A 20,283-nucleotide genomic window follows, 5' to 3' on the forward strand; every position below is an offset into this window, starting at 1 on the left:
GTGTGTGTGTGTGTGTGTGTGTGTGTGTGTGTGTGTAGGCATGTGCGTGTGTGCTTGCATGCGTTTGCCAATGGTGTATTTATAACCTTGTGCATGAACATGCATACAGCCAAGCACATTTAGTGAAATATACACATACTGCGAGGCATTTTGCAAGCAGATTGAAAAATATACATTCCTGTTATCAGTGCACACACACACACACACACAGTGACACACATAGAGAGATGATAATGGGCTTTGCTGGAATCCTCTATCCATCTTTACTTGCTGTTCCACTTGTCTGCAGCCGCTGATACTCTGAAGACAAATCCTGTCTTCCTGTTCATCTCTCTGTCAGTCACCTCTCCTAAAAGCTTTAAGGGAAAATGCAGACACACATTCTCTCTCACACACACACCTGCTTAATCCCAAACAAGGAGTTACATTTTGAGACTTTTAATGTATTTATGCATCTGGCTTCTCCTGAATAATACATTCCTATTTGTTGTTTTTCACAGCATCTACTTTCAGAGAGACAGGAGGGGATTGAAAATAATAAAAGTAGAGGAGTGCAGAGAATGGGAGGGTGTCTTTCCAGCCCCGCAGTTGGGAGGAGATTTTTATTTTTATTTTTATTTATTTCGGGTGGAACAAAAAACAACAAACTACAATCAATTTGTGACACAGAGGCATTCGTTTATCTCTAATTTTCAGATTTCTTCCAGCAGCTTGTGATTGGAAATATTCCCTTCATTGCTGCAGCTTACCTTCTCTTCCTCTGTCTTATTTATGTTCGATAGCGATAATGCCCCTGAGTAACGCCATACTTACACTGTGGCAGTTAAAGACAAATTCAGACGTCTCTCGCCTTCAGGGGGAAGATTGATTTCCTTAAATCCTGCCAGTGCCGCTGTAAAAACGAGCGAGCAGATGTTAAACTTTCTGAATTTGTTTTGCCATTTTGTCTCAACCAGCTGCTGAGTTATTCGCCCACACAGCCCTCCCCTCCACGTGTGTGTGTGTGTGTGTGTGTGTGTGTGTGTGTGTGTGTGTGTGTGTGTGTGTGTGCGTGCGTGTGTATGTGTTATTCTGTGTCTCATCCGTAAGACAAAGCTGAGTAATTTCAGTGGTTATTGATCAAGGTCATCAGGGCGCCCTGTGCAGCTGGATGTTCACGTTAGCAGCCTAATGAGACGATGTTTACGCCACGGCTGGAATGTGGATGCAGTTAAATGAGTGGGAGGTTCAGATTTCTTTTGCTTCTTTTGTCCTGAAACATCAGGAATGAGGAGTGTTGAAGAATAAAAGATGGAAGATTGAAGACAGACTGTTTTGTTCTGTTGTCAGTTTCTTTTATTTCTGTTGCAATTCAGTGATAATTGCAGCGGCACATATGTTTTCTATGACTGATAAAATCATGATGATGTGTAAAACCTGCTTTTTTCTGAGTAAAGAAAAAAAAAGAAAGTAATAAAAATTTCTCCTACTGTCCATTTTCCTGCTGTTATTGGAAGTCGTGTGCAGAGATAAGACCTTGAAGGGAGAACTCAGATCCCGCCAACTTCAGCACTGTCCCCGTCCACCTGGGGGATTACATACTTCTCCCCAGTCAGGTGGGATTTACAGTCCCTCTAGTGAGTTCAAGGGTCTGTGCCAGGCTGGCGTCTCAGTGGAGCTGTTTAGTAAACCTTCAAAGACAGGTGGAAATGAGGGCGTCACAATCAGATGCCCAAACAACCTCTGCTGATTTTTTTTTTTTTTTCCCGCCAAGGAGCAGCAGCTCCAACCGGAGCTGTTCGCTGGGAGTCGTCACTCTTCAGTTTATCTCCAATATGGAGCCTGGATGCCCTGCAGAAGGAAGTTACTCATAATCCATATTTCATCACCATATGTGTTGGAGTGTGGAAGCAACAGGAAACTGAGATTTGTGTTTCAGATCAGCTCTTTTTGTATTATGAAAAACGTTATTAATGCTCTCATTACTGCATATTAAATATGGCTTCAGGTTAATTGGTCCATTTGCCCACTCATACATTAGTTTTCTCTCCAGGATGTTGCAATGTTTTTTTCTGATTATTGAAGCTTAAAATTACTGACTTTGTGGTGCTTTTTAAAAATTTTATTTAAGGCATAACATGATTTTTTTTTTAAGTTGAAATTGCTTCACATAACCTTCCCAACAAAAGACAAGATTTTAACATAGTTAATATTTAAAGTGCAAACATTTTCAAGTGTTTTCTTGAAATGGGATGCTTAATACAAATAGAGTGAGATTCTGAGGAATTGTCAAAGTGCAAAAGTCATTGAAGTCAATATGAACAGTTTACACAGGATAAACAAATCATATGGAACAAAATCTTTTTGCAGTAAAAAAAGTTATTGTTTAATGTCATGAATACTTTCAGTTTTCAGGTTTATCTTTAAAGAGATGTGAAAAGGGAAGTTCAATTGGAAAGTGTCTGAGAGGATTGGTCAAAATTCAGCCGACTTGCAGTGATTGGTCAGAAAAGAAAAATATTAAAAACATTAAAGTGGATTGGTGGAAAAGGCGCAATAACTGGTAGAAATTGCAAGTCAGTGGCAAATTTGCAAATGACTAAATTTGCATTAATAATTGCAATGGCAACTTCCTGGAGGGACTTTAGCTTATACCCACATGTTTCCATTTCACACCATTTAACAGCCCATACACCTGATCACTGCATATTAGTTTGTTTCTCTTAGTAGTGAGGGACTCCTTCCACTCATAACTGAACATCGACAGCCGGTCCATCCATCCAGCTTTTATACCTGCTTTACTTTATTGTCAGCAGGAGGTTTTGAATCCTTTGTCAGCAGGTGAGAGGCAGGGTGAACTCTGGAAAGGTCACCAGCAAGTTAGGCTGTTTTCACACCTGACAGTCCAGTAAACCCTGTTTGATTGGAACCATAACTGCAACATTTGTTACATTTCCAGCTGCTGCGGTTCTCTTTCACACTGCACTGAGTCAAATGATCCAAACCCTTTGAGCAACCTGTTCACCTCCCCACCTGAGGGGGCGCTGCAAGAAGAACCACTGCAGGAAACAACACAAATACACTGATTCAACTTCCTGCTTTAAAAATATAAACAAAGCTTGAGTAGCACCAGATTTTAGCGATTGGAGGATTTCTCTTGTCTTTAGTAGAAGACCACAAGATATTTCTCCTGCTAGTGCTAGACACAAATTTACCCAGAATGCCCTGCACTACAGTCAGCTTCCTGCTTCTGAAGAAGTCTCTGGCATTCAAACTGCACCAGAGTTCATTTCAGCCAAAGAGAGAACTGGGTTTGTAGGCAGACCAGAGGTCGCTATTTTGGTCTGGATCAAAGTTTGTTCACATCTTCACAAACACATCTTCACTTTCTAGGCAAATGGACGGGTTCAGTTAAAGTGGACTAAATAGGGCTGGTGTGAATACACTCTTTGAGTGACTGATTAACATATAGCATGATTATTTTTCAGCAGTGGGATGAAAGCAGGGACAGAAAAAACATTTCCAAATATTCAAGTCCAAGTGGGATTCAAACCTGGAACCTTGTAGCCATGAAACAGCTGCACCACTGTCTGCTGCTCAACAGGATTGGGTAATGAAGCAGAAAGAAATCAAGAGTCCACTTATTGTTTGTGTGTCAGCAATGACAGTTACAAAAAATTAATTCATTAATTTCAGCTAATTCCCTTAATGCAGTGGCTTTAACTGACAGCTGGACAGAGCCGGCGCAGTGCGACCTTGAGGAGGAGCTGAACGTAAACAGTCGGCTCCAGTTCCCTTGCAGCCCCTCACTGGCCTCAGCTCATAAAAAAGGACCATAATAAAATTTGAGCAGCAGCTGGAGATAGATAACCTGTTACTGTGGGAAAGGCGATGATGTGTTTGGACACTTTGACACTTTTTATGTGGAGCGTCAGCAGCAGGAAAACATAAAGTGTTTAATTGTGTGGGTAACATCAATAGGAAGCGATGATAAACACCGGCTGCTAGATTAGCAGCATGTACAGAATGTCTGGGCAATTATAGTGTCAGGTAGCAATGGAAGAATTCTTCCTCTCAGAATGGATGCTTCCTCTATGAAGATGGAACAAATGCATTAAATGGCAACTGTTAAAATGTGCAAATTAAAATTTATGTATCTGCTGGGCTTGCTGAAAAATATACAACAATCAGGAGAGGCATTGTTTTTCCCAAATGTCATGTGAAATCTGGATTTTAATCTAATCACACTGAATATGCAGTGGAGACCAGGGGCCTCATGTATAAAAGAGGGTGCAGTTTTCACACTAAAAGTTGGCGTATGGACAAATTTAGAAAAGTGCAGCACACAAAAAAAAATCGGATGCATAAAGCCATGCTCACGCCTGTGGCCGCGCACCTTTCCTTTATAAATCCTAGTTTGCGGGAAATAGAGCGCAGCTGCTGGGCCGCCCTGTCGCCACCCATAAATACATATGTAAATTAATATAAATACCCAGAAGTCTGCCACCAAGCAATAACCATGGCGACGTCCTTGTTTGTAGCAGTATGAGTATTTGTAATAATAATAAATATATATTTTATTTAAAAGGTGTTTTCGGGACACATAAGGTCACCTCACAAAAATAAAAATAAGACATTTTAAAGAAAAAAATTAAATCCAAATAAAATACATAAATAAATAAAGAGATTGTGAAAATGCTTGTTTGAACAGCAGAGTGTTCAGCTGGGATTTAAAGACAGACAGCATGTCAGAGAGTCTTTGAGTGGGAATGTGGACATTTATTCTAAAGAGTAGAATCAAAATAAAGATGCTTTCTGTCCAGAGAGGCGCTCGATGACTGCAGCTGGACCAGTACCGGTACCACACGGCTCCTTCTTTAAGTTTTGCTCAGAGCTCCAGGATGATCAGTCTGGATTAATCTAAAGGCTAATAAACCATCAACAGAAGATAAATATGATCTCTGAACACACGCTCCCTCTGAATCCTTCCATTGGCGATGTTCTCCATTAGAGATAAAACACTCCACAATGCGGCACATTTTTGCGCAGCGTACATACGTGATTGTCTACACACCTTAATCCCCTTAAAAATAATAAAACCTGTTTGGAGTTAATCTGCTGATCCAACCCTGTTTTTTTTTTTTTGTTTTTTGTTTTTTTTTCAAGTCTGAATGAAATTACCTCATAGTTTCATTTCATGCACTTCGGGACACAGACCAATGCGTTACATTTTTATGAGACAAAAACTGAGGAAAAGTATTATTTACATTCTAGTGAGGTTTTCACATCCTTTTATTTTTATTTTCTTTATTTTGTGTTCATGTTACCTTATTGTCTGGGGATAAAAGCAGTTCAGTTTCATAATTTACTTTTAAGCAATAAAAAAATACAATCATGAAATAAACATCGGGTTTGATGCTTCTTGGTCTAAATAACTGAATGTAATCAGATTTCAGTGTATTTAGGTGAGTTTTGACACTTTGTAGATTGATGTTGTCCACAGAAAAAGTTTGTGTGGCTGCTCCACATTTTGACGGCAGTGAAAAAGTGTGAGTATATTTACACAAACTTTGACGCAAAGTTAATTTTTATACATGCCGACTTATGCATAAAATATGGCGCCGCACATATTTTGTGCGCATGCCACTTTATGCATGAGGCCCCAGATGTTTGCATACACTGAGCACCTGTCTTTTCTCACTGTCTGGCATTACATCAGACTAAACATTTCTTGTTTCAGTTCAATTAGAATGGACAAAATAATTTCTATCTGCTAAAATAATGAGAGAGAGGACTTAAAAAAAGTCTTTAAATGAAAGGTTTACTGACATTAATATTGTTTTCCTTTAAACAGCTTGGGAAAGCCCAGCTGTTCCGTGTGGCTCTTGTACTGAAGGAGGTACTGGTGCACTTCACATGAGGAAAGAACATTATATGGAAATCTGAAGACACCAACTAGGATTTTAAAGCTTAAAGCCTGTGGAAGGAAATGCATAACCTTTGACCCAAGAAAAAAGGAAGAGGAGGAATTTCTTCCAAAGTGAAGGTAAACTAGTAAAAAAAATCTTTATAAATATCCCGGCATTCAGCAAATTTACATAATATTGGTAATTCTGACATGAAGCAGGAATCATGTAGTGTTGAAACAACTTCTATATCATCAGATTTTTCTGACTTATAAACCAAATCTAATTAACTTATTTCCAAGATGATAAAACTATAAACACTGGGCTCTTTAGCTTAAATTACTGAAATGAGTTTTTTCTATCTAGTTTAAAGACCTATTGATTTTTCTCCCCCAACAATTGAAAAAGCAGACTTTCACACATAAGGTCTGCCTTTGGTTAATTCTGCTTTCCAGGAAAGGAAGGGAATCAATCAACATTATTTTCTCCCACTATTTACTCTGAATAAATGTCAGTTCATTCTGCTCTGTCTACAGTTTCTCCTTTTCTGTCTCCTAGAGGCTTATCAGAATAGCTCAGATTAAATTGCTGTTATGTTAAATAGTGCCATATATCGGTCGGCACAAATGGCCACGGTTATTTCAGCTGTTGATCTGATTAAGTGTATTTGTATTCATGAATCGTGTGTTGAGAGAGAGAGAGAGAGAGAGAGAGAGAGAGAGAGAGAGAGAGAGAGAGAGAGAGAAACATCTCAGCACTTCTCTGAGATGTGTGTGTAGAAGTCTACCAATTTAAAGATGCCAAATAGGTTTTATTTTTAAATACAAGTTACCCTCATATTACTTCCTAAAACCAATTCTAGAAATTTAGGTCAGTAAACTTAAACATTCAAACAGTGTTGGGAAGAATAGTCCTTTCCAAGATAGTCCCTTCCTCTTTTTAAGCTCTTGATCTGTTTTTTTCAAGTTTACGTCCTCAAATCTGCCAACAAAATGTCTGGAACTGCTGTTTATACTGCTGCTTCAGACACAAGACACTGCTGTTCCCCTTCTAATCAGTAGGTGTCTCTAGTGAGAAAATATGCCTTGACATTGCATTAGTCTTGAGCACGATGGGCCTTGAGATCCTCTCAGAAACACTTAGAAGTGTCTATTTTAACAGTTCAGACACCAAAAATACTTAAATATGCATTAATCCTGACAGTTCAAACTGTCTTAGAGTTATGTCAGAAGCTAATATCTGCAGCCTTCTTTCTCCTCTTACAGCCATTCAGCAACAAGGAAAAAATCAGCACTTCCTGGTTGGCTGTTTTGGAAATGCCAGCCAATAGCGTATCAAATAGTTTACTAGATATGTCAGCTCCTAATATTTTTTTTATATATTTTAGATATACATTACAAAAAATGGCAAATAGGCAGATTTTCACAAATAACTTGTAGTTAAAAATCTGCGAATAGGTGAACCCAGGAAGACCGAACCTCACTGTAATGGACTTTAACACTACAGCGTCTGCAAATAAATGAAGAAAATGTGTAGTTTTAGTTGTTAAGAGTTATTGAACAAAAAAGTACAAGAATCTGAATGAGAACCAAAGACCAGAATCAGTTTTTGTGATTTTCAGCTGTGCCTGCATCAGCTGTTATTTCAACCTTCACAGAGAAATTTACCACCATCATCAAGGATAAAGACTGAGTATTGATCCTTATCAGGACCTGAGCCGATCAGAGTCTGGATATTTTCTCTCAAGTGCTTGTGTTTTTGATCGGAGCCAAACACCAACTGGAACCCACTTTGTAGTGCTTCTGAACACCATGTTGGGCCCAGCAGCCATCACTCAGTAGCAAGCGTTTTGAAGGCAAAGGCCAAGCATGATTGGCCTTGGCTGCACACCAGCAGCAGCTGCTGTTAATCAGGACACAACAAGAGAGAATGTGTGTTTCAGGGACCGCTCTCAGCTCACGGCCCTCTGAGGACAACATTTTTTTAGGATGTTGTATCTTTTTATTTTGCATGTTTAATTTTTTTCACCTTTTAAACTATTATGCATGCAGAAGTCATTAATTCACCAGCAAACCAAATCCAATCAGTTACATGCCATTACTTTTGCACAATTCTAAAAAATAAATGAAGGCGTTGTCTGCGAATTGGGATTCATGTATTAAATAGATGAAAATTGAAGCAGTTAACAGCGTACTGCATCTGCTTTTAAGAGCCCTTTGTCTTCAAGTCTGGCTATAAACAGTGACAGTTTTCCATTAGTTAGTATCATTATTCCCCCCACAGTCGGAGACCTGGAGGTTAAACAAAATGTCCATCAGCCAGCATTTGTCTCCTCCCTCTGCCTCCCTGTTAGGATTATTGACATGGACTGGAGGTCTGAAATAATACCAGTCACACTTTGACTTTCTGTGTTTTGGTGAAATTTTTCCCGTTTAAAAAAAAAAAAAAAAAAAAAATCCTTTGCCAGGCTGGATGTGTTAAAGCGTCACACTGGAGTCTCATTCTGATCATTTCTGCCTGAAAAATTAAACTTTATGAGACTTTTGACATTTATGATTGCAAATCGTTTATGTAAATTATTGGAGGAATTTTATGTGGAGATATTGTGTGTCTGGCTTTGTTTATTTTGGTTTCATTAAAGTGAGATTTATGCTCCCAATTATTACACACAGGGTAAGATTAAATACATAACCCAGGTCTCTGGGATATGTCTGTTAAGTGATTTGTTTTTATTGTGTTTTTTTTATTTTATTTAATGTACTCAAGCACATTTACTGAGGCCTAATTTGTAAGTTTGTGTTGTTTTTGTGTGACTGTTCATCTCCACACCATGTGGATGTCTGCCTGTTTGTGATAAATGCCACTTTTGGAGGATTTAATCTCGCTCCGTCTTCATTCTGTCACTCAGGAGAATAAATGGGCGCTGTGTAGTCATTTCAGCACCACACCTGTGCTTTACTACGTCTTCCAAGCGTGAGACATCTGCCACTAGAAAAATGGCAGCCGTGGTGGAGAAACCCTCAGTGTGGCACCATTACAGCATCCTCAGTTTTTAATCACACTTCTCTCTGGATGATATTTCCAGAGATTCAAGGCCTGCCTCCTCTGCCCTCATGGCGCCTGCTCTCTGCTGTGCTCTCTGCTTCAGCAGCGGAGGGCTTTTTGTGGTTCATTTTCCATTCTGAAGGTTAATGCAGCAAAGTGTATGAAAGAGAGCAACAGCTGCAGGTCAGTGGAGCTCTTTGAAGAACAACATCAAACACAAAGAAGCATCTTCCAGCCATTGGCATCACAGCAGAAAAAGATGTTCAGACTGAACGTGTCCGTGCGTGTGTGTGTGGCTGGAGAGGTGTGTATAATTGCTAATCCCTTGGCCATCCCTCAGTCCCATCCACATGCTGCTCCATGCTTTGGTTGAACATCTAGCAGAAGATTCTCTCATCCATATTTAGTTGTTGGGTTTGAGTTCTCATTGATCTTGTCTGTTTATTTTCTGACCGTGCCATGTTGTGTTTTTTCTTGCTCCTGTTTGGACCCTTTCCCTTATCTCACTTCAGCACACTTCTGTCTCACCATCTCCATCCCTCCTGATCATCCAACCCTGAACATTTTCTACAAACTTCGCAGCTTTGCTGATCATGTTTCTCTTAATTTAAAATATGATTTTCGTGTGGTCCATATTTTTTGATGCATACCATTTGTTCTGTTTGGATTTCAATAAAAAGCAGAAATGTTGTTAATAGGCCTGTCACGATAACAAATTTTGCTGAGCGATTAATTGTCTAAAAAATTATTGCGATAAACTATTTCCTGCCATAGATAGATACACTTTATTTTCAAAAGAACACATAACACTGGAACTGATAAACTAAATAAACTAAACAACCAAAAACAAAAATAAAATGGATTCTCAGTCTCCATTAACAAAAAACGTACTTGAATAAAATCTAAACATAAAGCCAAAGTGGAAACAAATACTGCATTCAACCAAAAGAGTGCAGATTATGAAGTCTGTATACTATATTGACCTTCAGTAATCACTACATTTAAATAGAGAAGATGGGCACATCCGGCTTCCTAATGCAGTAGTTCACACTGCACGACTTTTCCCCTTGCGACAATCTTAGATCGTTGGCCGATCTAAGATTGTCGCTGGTGATTTCGTAACCGATTGTTTTTGGCTTTTTTCCTGTAAAAAGAAGAGGCGACGTTACACTGTGTGTGAGAGAGCAGTCACATTCAAACAGACTTGTGCTGTTATTAAATAAAGACAATGTAATCATGCAGTTGGTATAATCATCCTGCTGTGTTCCAGTTTCTTCTGAAGTCGGAACGTGAAACTTTGACAGGTTACAGCATTCCAGTTAAGAAGATAAGATTTCAACATGGCGAACCCCTCAGACATCATCAATACCTCTAACAAGCATTACACCACAAACGCCACTTTTAATGAAAGTAGCAGGCACTACATGTAGCATTGATTTTAGCTGCATTCTTACATGTCTTATACAAATTAACATGTTTTCACCACTTATTACTATCGTTGATGCGAGGAGTGGCCATATTGAAACGCAAAGTTGGCCTTACAAGACGTAGCTGGGGGTAGTCTGTGTTGCTTCCACTTTCCCAGAGGGAATCCCAACTTTGAAGGATGTTCCAGTTGATTTTTCCCACTGGGAAGTCAAAATTTCCCAGTTCTGACTACAACCTGAACACAGCATCTGTCCTTTGCACCTACTCTGGTTTAGTGTGGATTCCCTAGAGAATAGAAACACTGAGATTTCAGAAAGACAGTCATCGTTTCCAGATGCAGCATTACTGATGGACATTAAATCCAAACAGCTAGCTGTAAAAAGCTTAGCGTTCCTGTTTTCTGCTCAGACTGTCTGTGTGAAGAAGCGGCCTGGATGAACAGCAGACGTCTCAGTGGAAAATATAGTTTCCTTCTGGAAGATTCTTTCACCTCTTCTGCATTTCCTAACTTTTGTAAACACTTCAGTGTTACTAAAAACTGTTGACCAGGAAAATCTGATTTTTAACATTTCTGATAGGCAAGTCAACAGTTGAGCTTAAATTTAATTGGGATTTTGATGATTTATTTGATCTGTCCTTCTTAAGATCTGAATAATTAAATAGTGAACAACTTTAGTGAATTTAAGAAACAAAATTAGATTCAAATTTTTAGTTTACTTTATTTATACCAAAACCAGTTTTTATATGTCTTTTAAAGGTATTGGTGAGTCTTGTTCTTGTCTAAAGATCAATGATTCAGTACGGATGTTTACCAATACATTAAACTTTTAAGTCTCATTTTTTTGAGTTCATATTTTTCTGCATAACCTGGTCACAGATTTCACATCTACATTTCTGGATGTGTCCCACACCAACGTTTTCTGTCTCTTTTACTTGTGATTTTCCACAGTTTCTTTTCCTGCTGGTGAAAAATGGTGGAGTTTCTTGATTAGAACACACACTGCTGAGTCCCCCCACATCGCATCATTGCTTTTGATTAGCTTCTTCAACCCCCTGCTCCCTCCTTTATCACTATCAACACAACAGGGAGTGCAGCACACACACACGTTTGCATGGCTATCTTTTTGGGGACCTTCCACTGACTTCCATTAATTTCTACAGCCTAAACTTTACCCTTATTCTAACCCTAATCAAAACTCAATTCACGCCTTAGTCCAGAATCTAACCCCTGACCCAAAAACAGCGATTCCCCTTGAAGGGATCAGGCTTTGGTCCCCACAAGGAGCAGTGGATCCCTACAATGTAGTATGTATCAGGAAAATGGTCTCCACAAGGTATTCCAGACAAATGCACGCACACACACACAGATTTTGGCTGCTGCTGGTGCTGAGGTGGCAGGGCATCACGTAAAGTCAGCACGGGGCTGACAGCTCCCTGTCCCTAATGAAGCATTAATAAACTGCTGCACCAAACAGTGGATCAGAGAGCAGTAAAGCTCCCCACCTGCCTGCCTGTCTGCCAGAGGGAGAGATTTTCAGAGAGAGGATAACTGTAATTCCCATCCCTCCAAACCACTCTTCCCAACTTTTCAGTATCAAGCAGAAGGTTTTCTCTCATTTGCATGCCTCTGATGTCAAATGCAAACTCAAATATTACGCAGTTTTGGGTATTCCAGGTAAATTACAATATTGCACTAATCAGCGTTTCAGAAAGCTGCACGGCCAACTTGTTTTTTTATAGAGCCTCCATTTTGATGACGACAGTCCAAAGTAACTTCCAGTCGCTCTTAATTATTTTCTGTTTAATAAAGACTGCTCATTCTCTGTGGTTCTATAAAAATAAGCAAATGATTCATTGAGACTTACATTTTTCATAAATCAGTATTATTTAACATTTTTTAATCTTAGCATTGGTTAATTGTCAGCTTGTTCCTTTTCAAAAAGAAATATAACTTCTTTTTTTTTTGCAACATTTTACCTGATCAGAACAGATGAAAAGTTTATAACTTTTTGCGTCCACAGTAAACCAAAGGGCTTGGTGGGCTTTGTCGTACTTCTTGTTTTTTTTCTGCCAGCTACAGTAACTCATTCTATTTTGCTCTGTTTTTCTTTTCCGTTTCTCAAACACCAGCCAATAGTGTAAAAAGTAGCATTGTGTCTTAGTGGTATTTTCCATCAAATATTCTAGATGTATAAAAAAATCCACAAAAAGGCAGATTTTTTTGCAAATAACTTGGATAAAAGTTTCTCAGAAATCCAGAACCTTGAATATGTGGGGATCAATTGTATTACACTGGTAAACATGGGAGCTGCAGCAGTAGTTACCTGAAATTCATGTCATGTTTCCTTTAGGGTAAATCACAATAATATTCTATGTAAATATCAATATTTCTTTGTAGCTCTGAAGGAGTGGCATTGACAGTGCTTACCCTCTAAATACCAGCTGTTTTCATCCAGACACTCTAATTTCAGACTTTTTCTTTTATTATTAATGATAAATTCAATTCAAAAGCTGTGAAACATGCAAATTTAGCATGAGCTCTTTATCTCCTTACGGCCACTTGGCATTGATTTCCTTTATAATCTTAAAGTATTCTCTTAAGTCTGGAAGCGCACCATGAATAGTAAACAGATCTTATTGGTTTCTTAATGGTTCTTCTGCTGCCTCTACAGCAACACTACATCACTGACTGATTTCTGTCCCAATTTAAACACCACTTTAATTAACATTAGGATGTGTCTGTGTTCACATTTGCGATGGTGATACGGTACCTCATGCTCATCCATAATTAGGCACCAGGTACTTCAGGCCCAGCATGTTCCTCACAACGGTGGACAATATAAGAAACCTGCTGACTATAGATATTCTCTGGAAGTCTGCCCATTTAAATCTGAGCCACTTGTGATTAATAGTAGAGCATGTGCTCAGTGAAAAGACAGATGAATACACAATAATGACAGAAATCTCAAAGTGCTTTTAGAAGTAGCTGAATCGTTGAAAATGAAAAGAACTCAGTTTATTCTTTCAATTTTTCTGTAGCTATCTCAGGACACTCTAAATAATCTGACCAGAATCACACATAATAGACCAAATTTCTCAGCTTTCGAAGACACTTATTTAATTCAATGTGCCAAGAGTAGCTGCTGTGAATTTGTTGGAAAGAAAAGAAGTGGGTTGAGGAATTAGATGATGGGGCGAGATGACACTGCAGCCTGCTCTTCAGAGGTACGGCGCATCTCACAAGGTTTGAATGTCATCACAGTTGGTTTATCTCACTAAAGTATACAAACGCTATTTTTCCTCTCGTTTTGATAATTACGGCTTAAGACTACAATTCAATTTCTGAGCCATTATGAATAGAACATGAAAACAGATTTATGTGAGCCTTCTTTATAGTATATCTCCTGCGTCAGAGTGTTCAATATACAGTCACAACACTTGGTTAGGCCTCCTTGTACATGCAGAGCTGCATCAGTAACATGGAGGCCATCTGGTTCTGCTCAGATGTTAGTGAAGCTCAGGTTGCTCTGATAGGTTTGGGTGTCTGTGTCTCATGTTAACAGTAGATTCTTAGTGGAGTTTGGGTCAGCTGAGTTGGTCATTAAAGATTCATGAACTCAGCATCTCCACAAAATTCATCAGTGGAAGGAAGTTGCTCTGGTAAATGGCAGTGCTTACTTTGGACTTAATAAAACACAGTAGACCAACATGACTCCTAGAATTATCATTGAGATCCAATGTTGAAACTTCACATTGGATCTGAAGCGCCTCTGCTTGTGTCTTTTTCCACTCTCCCTTCAGACCCTTTCATTCCAAAAGAAAATTGATCTTTTGACCTTTTAGCAACCATCCATTCCTTTTCCTGTTCAGTACAGATAAGATGTGTCTTGATGTCTTTGCAGGGCTGCAGCTAATGAAACACTGAGCTGAGTCCCAGTCAATACCCCTTGAGTCTCTTCCAAACTCTTAATGAGATTCACACACTGCTGTGAAAACACACACTAATGTGTTGTTGCAATGAATACATCTAGAAATCAGTGTTTGGCCATTAGAAACTTGGAAAGGAATGAATATTTTCTGTGAACCCCCCCCCCCCCTGCAGCAGTGTTTTATGGTACTAACCGTTTTCTTTATCCTCAGAAATGTACAAATTACTGTTTCTCCAGTTAATTTATTTACTGTATCTGCACACCAAATCAACAGTTTGATTTATATTTTTCTGATTTGTTTCTGTCATAGTGTTGCTGTTTATCACTGTTAGATACATGGGTACTCTTTACAGTGTGTTGCATATTTTTTGCTTTTTAAATCCATTCAACTTTTCATGAAAATAACATTTTGTTAAAAATAAAGGAAAAGAAAACCTGTGTGGCTGCCCTCTCCACAGGGCAACTGGTCAAGTTGTCATGATTCTGTTGGTCATAACATTGCTTTGACTTATTTTTCACTTTTTGAATAGAAATTCTTAAATAAATTAACGTTTTAGTTATTTGAATTGATTGAGATCCACCTGTATATGTTTAAATGTACCGTAGTAAATCATAATTGAATGCCAACATAAATAGATATATGAAAAGTCTTTGATGAAAATCTGAGACCGCTGGGTGTTTGAAGCTTCCGCTCCTTGCCGCAGACATCTCAGCTTCCTGTTTGTGCAGAAATGTTGCTTCTACAGTGTCACTTTGAATCTTTACCTCTCTGTCTTTATTCTTATCTTTTTCCCTTCATTATCCCTGCCCGTCTGGGATAATGAAGTCGCCTTTGCTTCACTCCTGCAAAGGCGACTGATTTAATTGGCAGCGAGGCTCATTCTAATTTTACGAAGGCAGCTCTGCAGAGCTTTTTCTCCTCCTGCTTTCTCTTCTCCTTTTTGCCACCTTTCACATGATAATAGAAAAATACACTCAGAAGTTTGCTGCAGTGAGCATGCTTTTTCTTTCTTTTTTTTTTCATTTGTGCTTGTTACACCTATCACATTCGCCGAAGCAATTTGTCTGCTTGTCTGGGTCTGAGAAGGGCAGCTTATCTGCACTAACGCCCCATCGAGGCTACGCTTCATATCCAAATTGGCCTCTGTTAGCATTCAAATAAAGAGAGCCCCCGCCTCCCTTCCCAGGTTTGCTCTGTTCGTGTGCTTCGTTCTTTTGCTCCCACCATCCTCTGCTTGTGAAGCTGCTGCTCCACTCAGAGGCAGAGGAAGCAGGGAGTGTAGGAAAGCCCAGATTATTATTCAGGAAGATCAAAAAGTGCAAAGAGGCTCAACAACCTGACAAAGAAGGCCGATTCTGGTTCTGGTTCTGGTTCTGTTCTGGGAATGGCAGTGGAACTTCTGGAGATGATGATGCCAAGACGGACTTTACATAAAATGGAGAAAATGATGGACAACCCTGACAACCCTCTTAACCTCTGACCTGATGATGTGGCCAGTCATTCTTCAATGTGGATTAGAACAATCCTGCAAAGACCAGACAGACAAAATTCCTTTACAGTGCCATTAAAGGCTTCTGGCATCTTATTGCAAATGCCTGGTTTCATTTGTTTGCTTGGGTTCTTTGGTTAATGTTGAAATTGGCTTAATGTTCTGAAACACTGCAGTATGAGAAACATACAAAACAAAAAAGAAATCAAGAAGGAGCCAAACACTTTTTCACACTACTAAATCATTTTTCATCCACTTGACATTAAATGCATCAGGATGTTTCGGTCTGTCAGACAAAATCCCAGCCACACATTGAAGCTAACTGTGCCTGAGCCCAGATCATTCAGTGTGTACTGGATGTGCTTTGTGTGTTGCTGCTCCAACAGGGTTGTTACCTCAATGCCGTATCCTGCAGGTCATCAGCATCTCATTGTTCACATGATAAGACACAAAGCATCACAATGGCCATCTAGTCAGCGCAGGAAAGCCACAAAGCTGTCATCAGCAGCTTACAATACCTGATGATTTTCAGTAATTACTTTTGATTTCACTAAACCATTTTCCACCAGTCTCCTTTTGGTCTGGGCTGCAGTTTAGCACTTTATTTTGAAGATACTTATAAAATTAGGTCTAGAAGCAGTTTCAAAGTTCCTCGAAGCAAAGGAGGAGGTGTTCATTAGCGACTCTTAGGCAACAGACCTCAAAAGAACTTGACAGCAGAATGAGAAAAAGAGGGGAAGAGAGAATGTGTCACAAAGATGAGGGAAGCAAGGTGGGGCAATCCTTTGATCAATAGTACTCCTTATAGCAATCCCGTCTCCGTTCCCATCCTTAATATACATATCTCTGCATGCGCTCCTCTCTGTTATTAACAAGGCAGTGCTGCTCCATCGTTGGAACGGGTATTGAATTTTTTAAAAGAGACATTTTCCCCTTGTCTTTGCTCACAAATGATGACAGGTGGAGGGAAAAAGAAGCACAAAGCAATATGCAAGTCAGCCTATACACCTTGGCCACACCTTTAAATTAAATTCATCGATGCTGGACGTAACAAAAGAGGGTTGATAATATCAGACATGGGTAAATATTTATTACAAGGAAAGAAAAGGAGCCAAGCTTAGGAAATGAGGGCTTCCAACGCTCGGCTTCGCTCCCATTGGAGAGCACGCTTGTGTCCGTGACAGTCAGAAATATGGATTATGCTGAGAAATGACAACGATTGTAATCTCATGGATGTCTTTTGTCAAACACACAAAGCTCCTGGAAACCCCCTGTACTCCCCAATGCTGGTGGCGAATGCAGGCAAAATAAAAAAGTTCACCTTCTCCATTGATTAGAATGAGTCACTCAGAGACAAGTGGCCCCTTGTTTAATTGGGGTGGAAACTGTCCTCGGGGTATGCATGTGGGGGGGTTACATATCTCTGCGTCCTTTTCTCTTCTTTCTTTTGGACTAATTTGTGAAAAGGTAAATATTCAAAGGGTTGCTGTGCAGCTGGGCCGATTAAAGCTGCTCAAGCATAGCATTGCAGAATGTGGGGTCCAAATGCAAAGCTTGTAATTCAATTCATGCCACTCGCTGAAACGAACAGGACTCGTCGGTACGAGTCGACAACTGCGGTGCCGCATCCTTACCCAAGGGGTGTCAAGTAGTTCTTCAAACAACCGCGGTGGGCTTCTAAAAGTGCGCCAGCAGCCACATGGATAAGATGGCCTGTCATTCATAATGCACTCCAGTGTATGGAGAGCATTCAGCGCTCTTCTGCTGCTGTTCGACAGATGTACTCTTCAATGTAGAAAAAAAAGAAAAGGAAAGAGAAAATGCTTTTGGCTAAATAAGCCTTTCATGTGTGTCCGCCTGCAGCTCTGAAGAACCCCTGCGCCGAGGTGACCTGCAGCTACGGCAGCACCTGCGTCCAATCATCGGACGGCCTGTCAGCTAAATGCATGTGCCCCCTCAGCTGCGATGACAAGCCCGATCAGACGGTGTGCGGCAGCGACGGGAAGGACTACCGTAACGAGTGTGAGCTCCACCAGCAAGCCTGCAAGAACCAGAAGAACATCCGGGTCCAATTCCACGGACCCTGCGGTGAGTCCTGTCCTCTGCTTCCTTTTCTCTTGGTATCATGTTTCCTATTGGTTGGTCAAAGTTAAAGATAATAAAAAAATGTGGCTACAATACCAGCCAGCCAGCTCTGTAGTGACTTTTGCATTTCACAACCTATTTTTGGGTATTCATACATATTTACCTTTGCGGCCAAGGTAAATATGTATGTACCAAAACAAACAATGCTTGATTTGGTAGCCATACTAAACCTGGCCTTTTCTGATGTTCATCCATTTGTTTCATAGAATCTAAATCCATAATGCATGAGATTTCTGTTAATGTAATTCAGATTACAGTTGCATATCTTTCTATTTGAGGAGATGAAACCATAAAAAAGGCATTTCTGCTTTATGATATACTCAAAACAGAAACAACAAGTTTCTCCTACTTTTTCCTATTTTCTTTGTTTACTCCCACCGCCTCTGTTGTTGTTTTCCCTCCTCGTAGTGCAGTTACATCTGGCACACCTCAGCTAATTCTCATTTTTCTTTCAGATTGCTTTGCTTCACGCAGGCCTTCCTGTGGTGTGAATTGTTGTTTTCTCTAAGTAGGTCTTCAGAGCCGTTGTTATTGTCTGCTTCTTTTGCTCTTCCTTGTTATCATCTGGCAAGTGGTTGTTTACGCTCGACGCACTCAACTTTTACTTCCTTGGCAAAGCCAGATGGAGTGAAAGAACAACAGAAAGTAACTCTGTCTCACAGCAGCAGGAGCTGAAGCCGGGTGCTGGGTTGCCGAGAGATGGATGCGTAGATCCGCTGGCAGAAGGTTGGTCGTATAAATCGGGAGCGAGTCGCCCGTGTTTCCCTCAGAAGGGCCAAGGCTCAGGGGAGCAGATGGCCCTGATGCTTCTCTAAATCTCCCTGCAGCAATTTCATCTAAAACCTCAGGCCAAACCCGTTTGATTTATCCACGCTGCTAGTTTTTGCGGCAACAAGCGATTCTTTTTGTAATTACCCTACTTGCTCAGCTAGAGAAAAGCATGGGTTCTGGAAGCAGCCCTTCTCAGTTAATGGGAGGTAATGGTCTTTCTCTCACATAATGGTCTGGCTGGCGGCTTAGGCACTGTGTCATGCAGAGACACTGCGTGAATTACAATAAAACCCTTGTTTACTCAGTTGCAAGTCTCTGCGAGCCTCTGCATTGTGCTGCTAGAAATCAATCCGAGTCCTGGCTGGTGGTCACCCTGCCTTTTTAACCAAACCAATCTGTCCTTCTCTTAAAATGCCCCGGCATTGTCATTCCTCGCGCCGCTGCCAAAGGTCTTTGGAAACCATTCCCTCTTATTTTTCTGCTACTCATTCTCTTTCTTCCTTTCCCGATGATCGGCTGTTTCAACCTTGGCATGTGTTGAATGACTCGCCCAGACTTGGCAGTGATTCAATGAGTTGCAGTTCCACATAAATCCTTTTGTCTTGCTTTATCCTGGAAGCATGGACAACAGGATAAAGCCAGAGTTTCCACGAGATAGAACCGTTGTCCTGCACATCTTCAGGCCCATTTCATTATGATCCGTGTACTAATAAGGCAGAGGGAGGCCAGAGCGGGTTTCTCTGGAGGAAGGCATCTCATCAAGGCGATGGTCTCTTCATCTATTTGCTTGTCTTCTCTTCACATCCAAGGTCCTGCTCTCCTCCCCAGGGTCAGTGATATTATCTCTGAAGCACCACTGCTTTGTTTCCAACTTCCAACCCAACAAACATAAAACACAGAAATGTTTCTAACAGGACATTAAGCATTACAGTGATCCCTCGTTTTTCGCAGGGGTTGCATTCCAAAAATAACCCGCAATAAGTGAAACTCAAACAATTAATAACATTGCATTATGTTTATCTAATTCTGAGATGGTGCTAATGTTTAGAAAACATTATTGATGTTCTTATTGTGTTTTCACAAACAAAACCAAGGTGGGACAAATCTCAGTGTGTTTTAAAGTATCGCAGTTCAGTGTAGTTTTATTGCACAGATCAATTAGCCAGCTGATAAATCAGCACTAATTTCCTTTACGTTGGGTGATCAGTGATGAGCTGATACTTACACATGGAGCCAATCTGATCTACTGATCTTATCTACCTGAGCAAAGGTCTAAACATCAGGCTTCTGTCCTCTTCTGCTCTGGTTTGACTGTTAGCCCCATCCATCAGGTTAACACCCCCCATCAGGTCAACACCCCCCATCAGGTCAACACCCCCCATCAGGTTAACACCACCCATCGAGTTAACACCCCCCATCAGGTTAACACCCCCCATCGAGTTAACACCCCCCATCAGGTTAACACCACCCATCGAGTTAACACCCCCCATCAGGTTAACACCCCCCATCAGGTTAACAACCCCCACCACGTTAACAACCCCCACCCAGCTAACAAACCCCCCCCACACCACACCCCCCACCCCCCCACCC

General features: G+C 40.4%; 1 protein-coding gene across 1 annotated transcript in view; it reads left to right on the plus strand.

Annotated features, from left to right (window-relative positions):
- Window positions 1-17,632: 17,632 nt before the first annotated feature.
- Window positions 17,633-20,283, plus strand: part of LOC106938754 (agrin-like) — a 37,485-nt gene continuing 34,834 nt past the window's right edge. The window contains exon 1 of the mRNA XM_015020899.1: window positions 17,633-17,865. Coding sequence (XP_014876385.1) covers window positions 17,724-17,865 — 142 coding nt within the window. The 5' untranslated portion in view covers window positions 17,633-17,723. The remainder of the gene's footprint in view (window positions 17,866-20,283) is intronic.

The sequence above is a fragment of the Poecilia latipinna genome, unplaced genomic scaffold (genome assembly GCF_001443285.1).
Source record: "Poecilia latipinna isolate Pla-1442-1.1 unplaced genomic scaffold, P_latipinna-1.0 Scaffold2682, whole genome shotgun sequence".
In the NCBI taxonomy this organism is placed as follows: domain Eukaryota; kingdom Metazoa; phylum Chordata; class Actinopteri; order Cyprinodontiformes; family Poeciliidae; genus Poecilia; species Poecilia latipinna.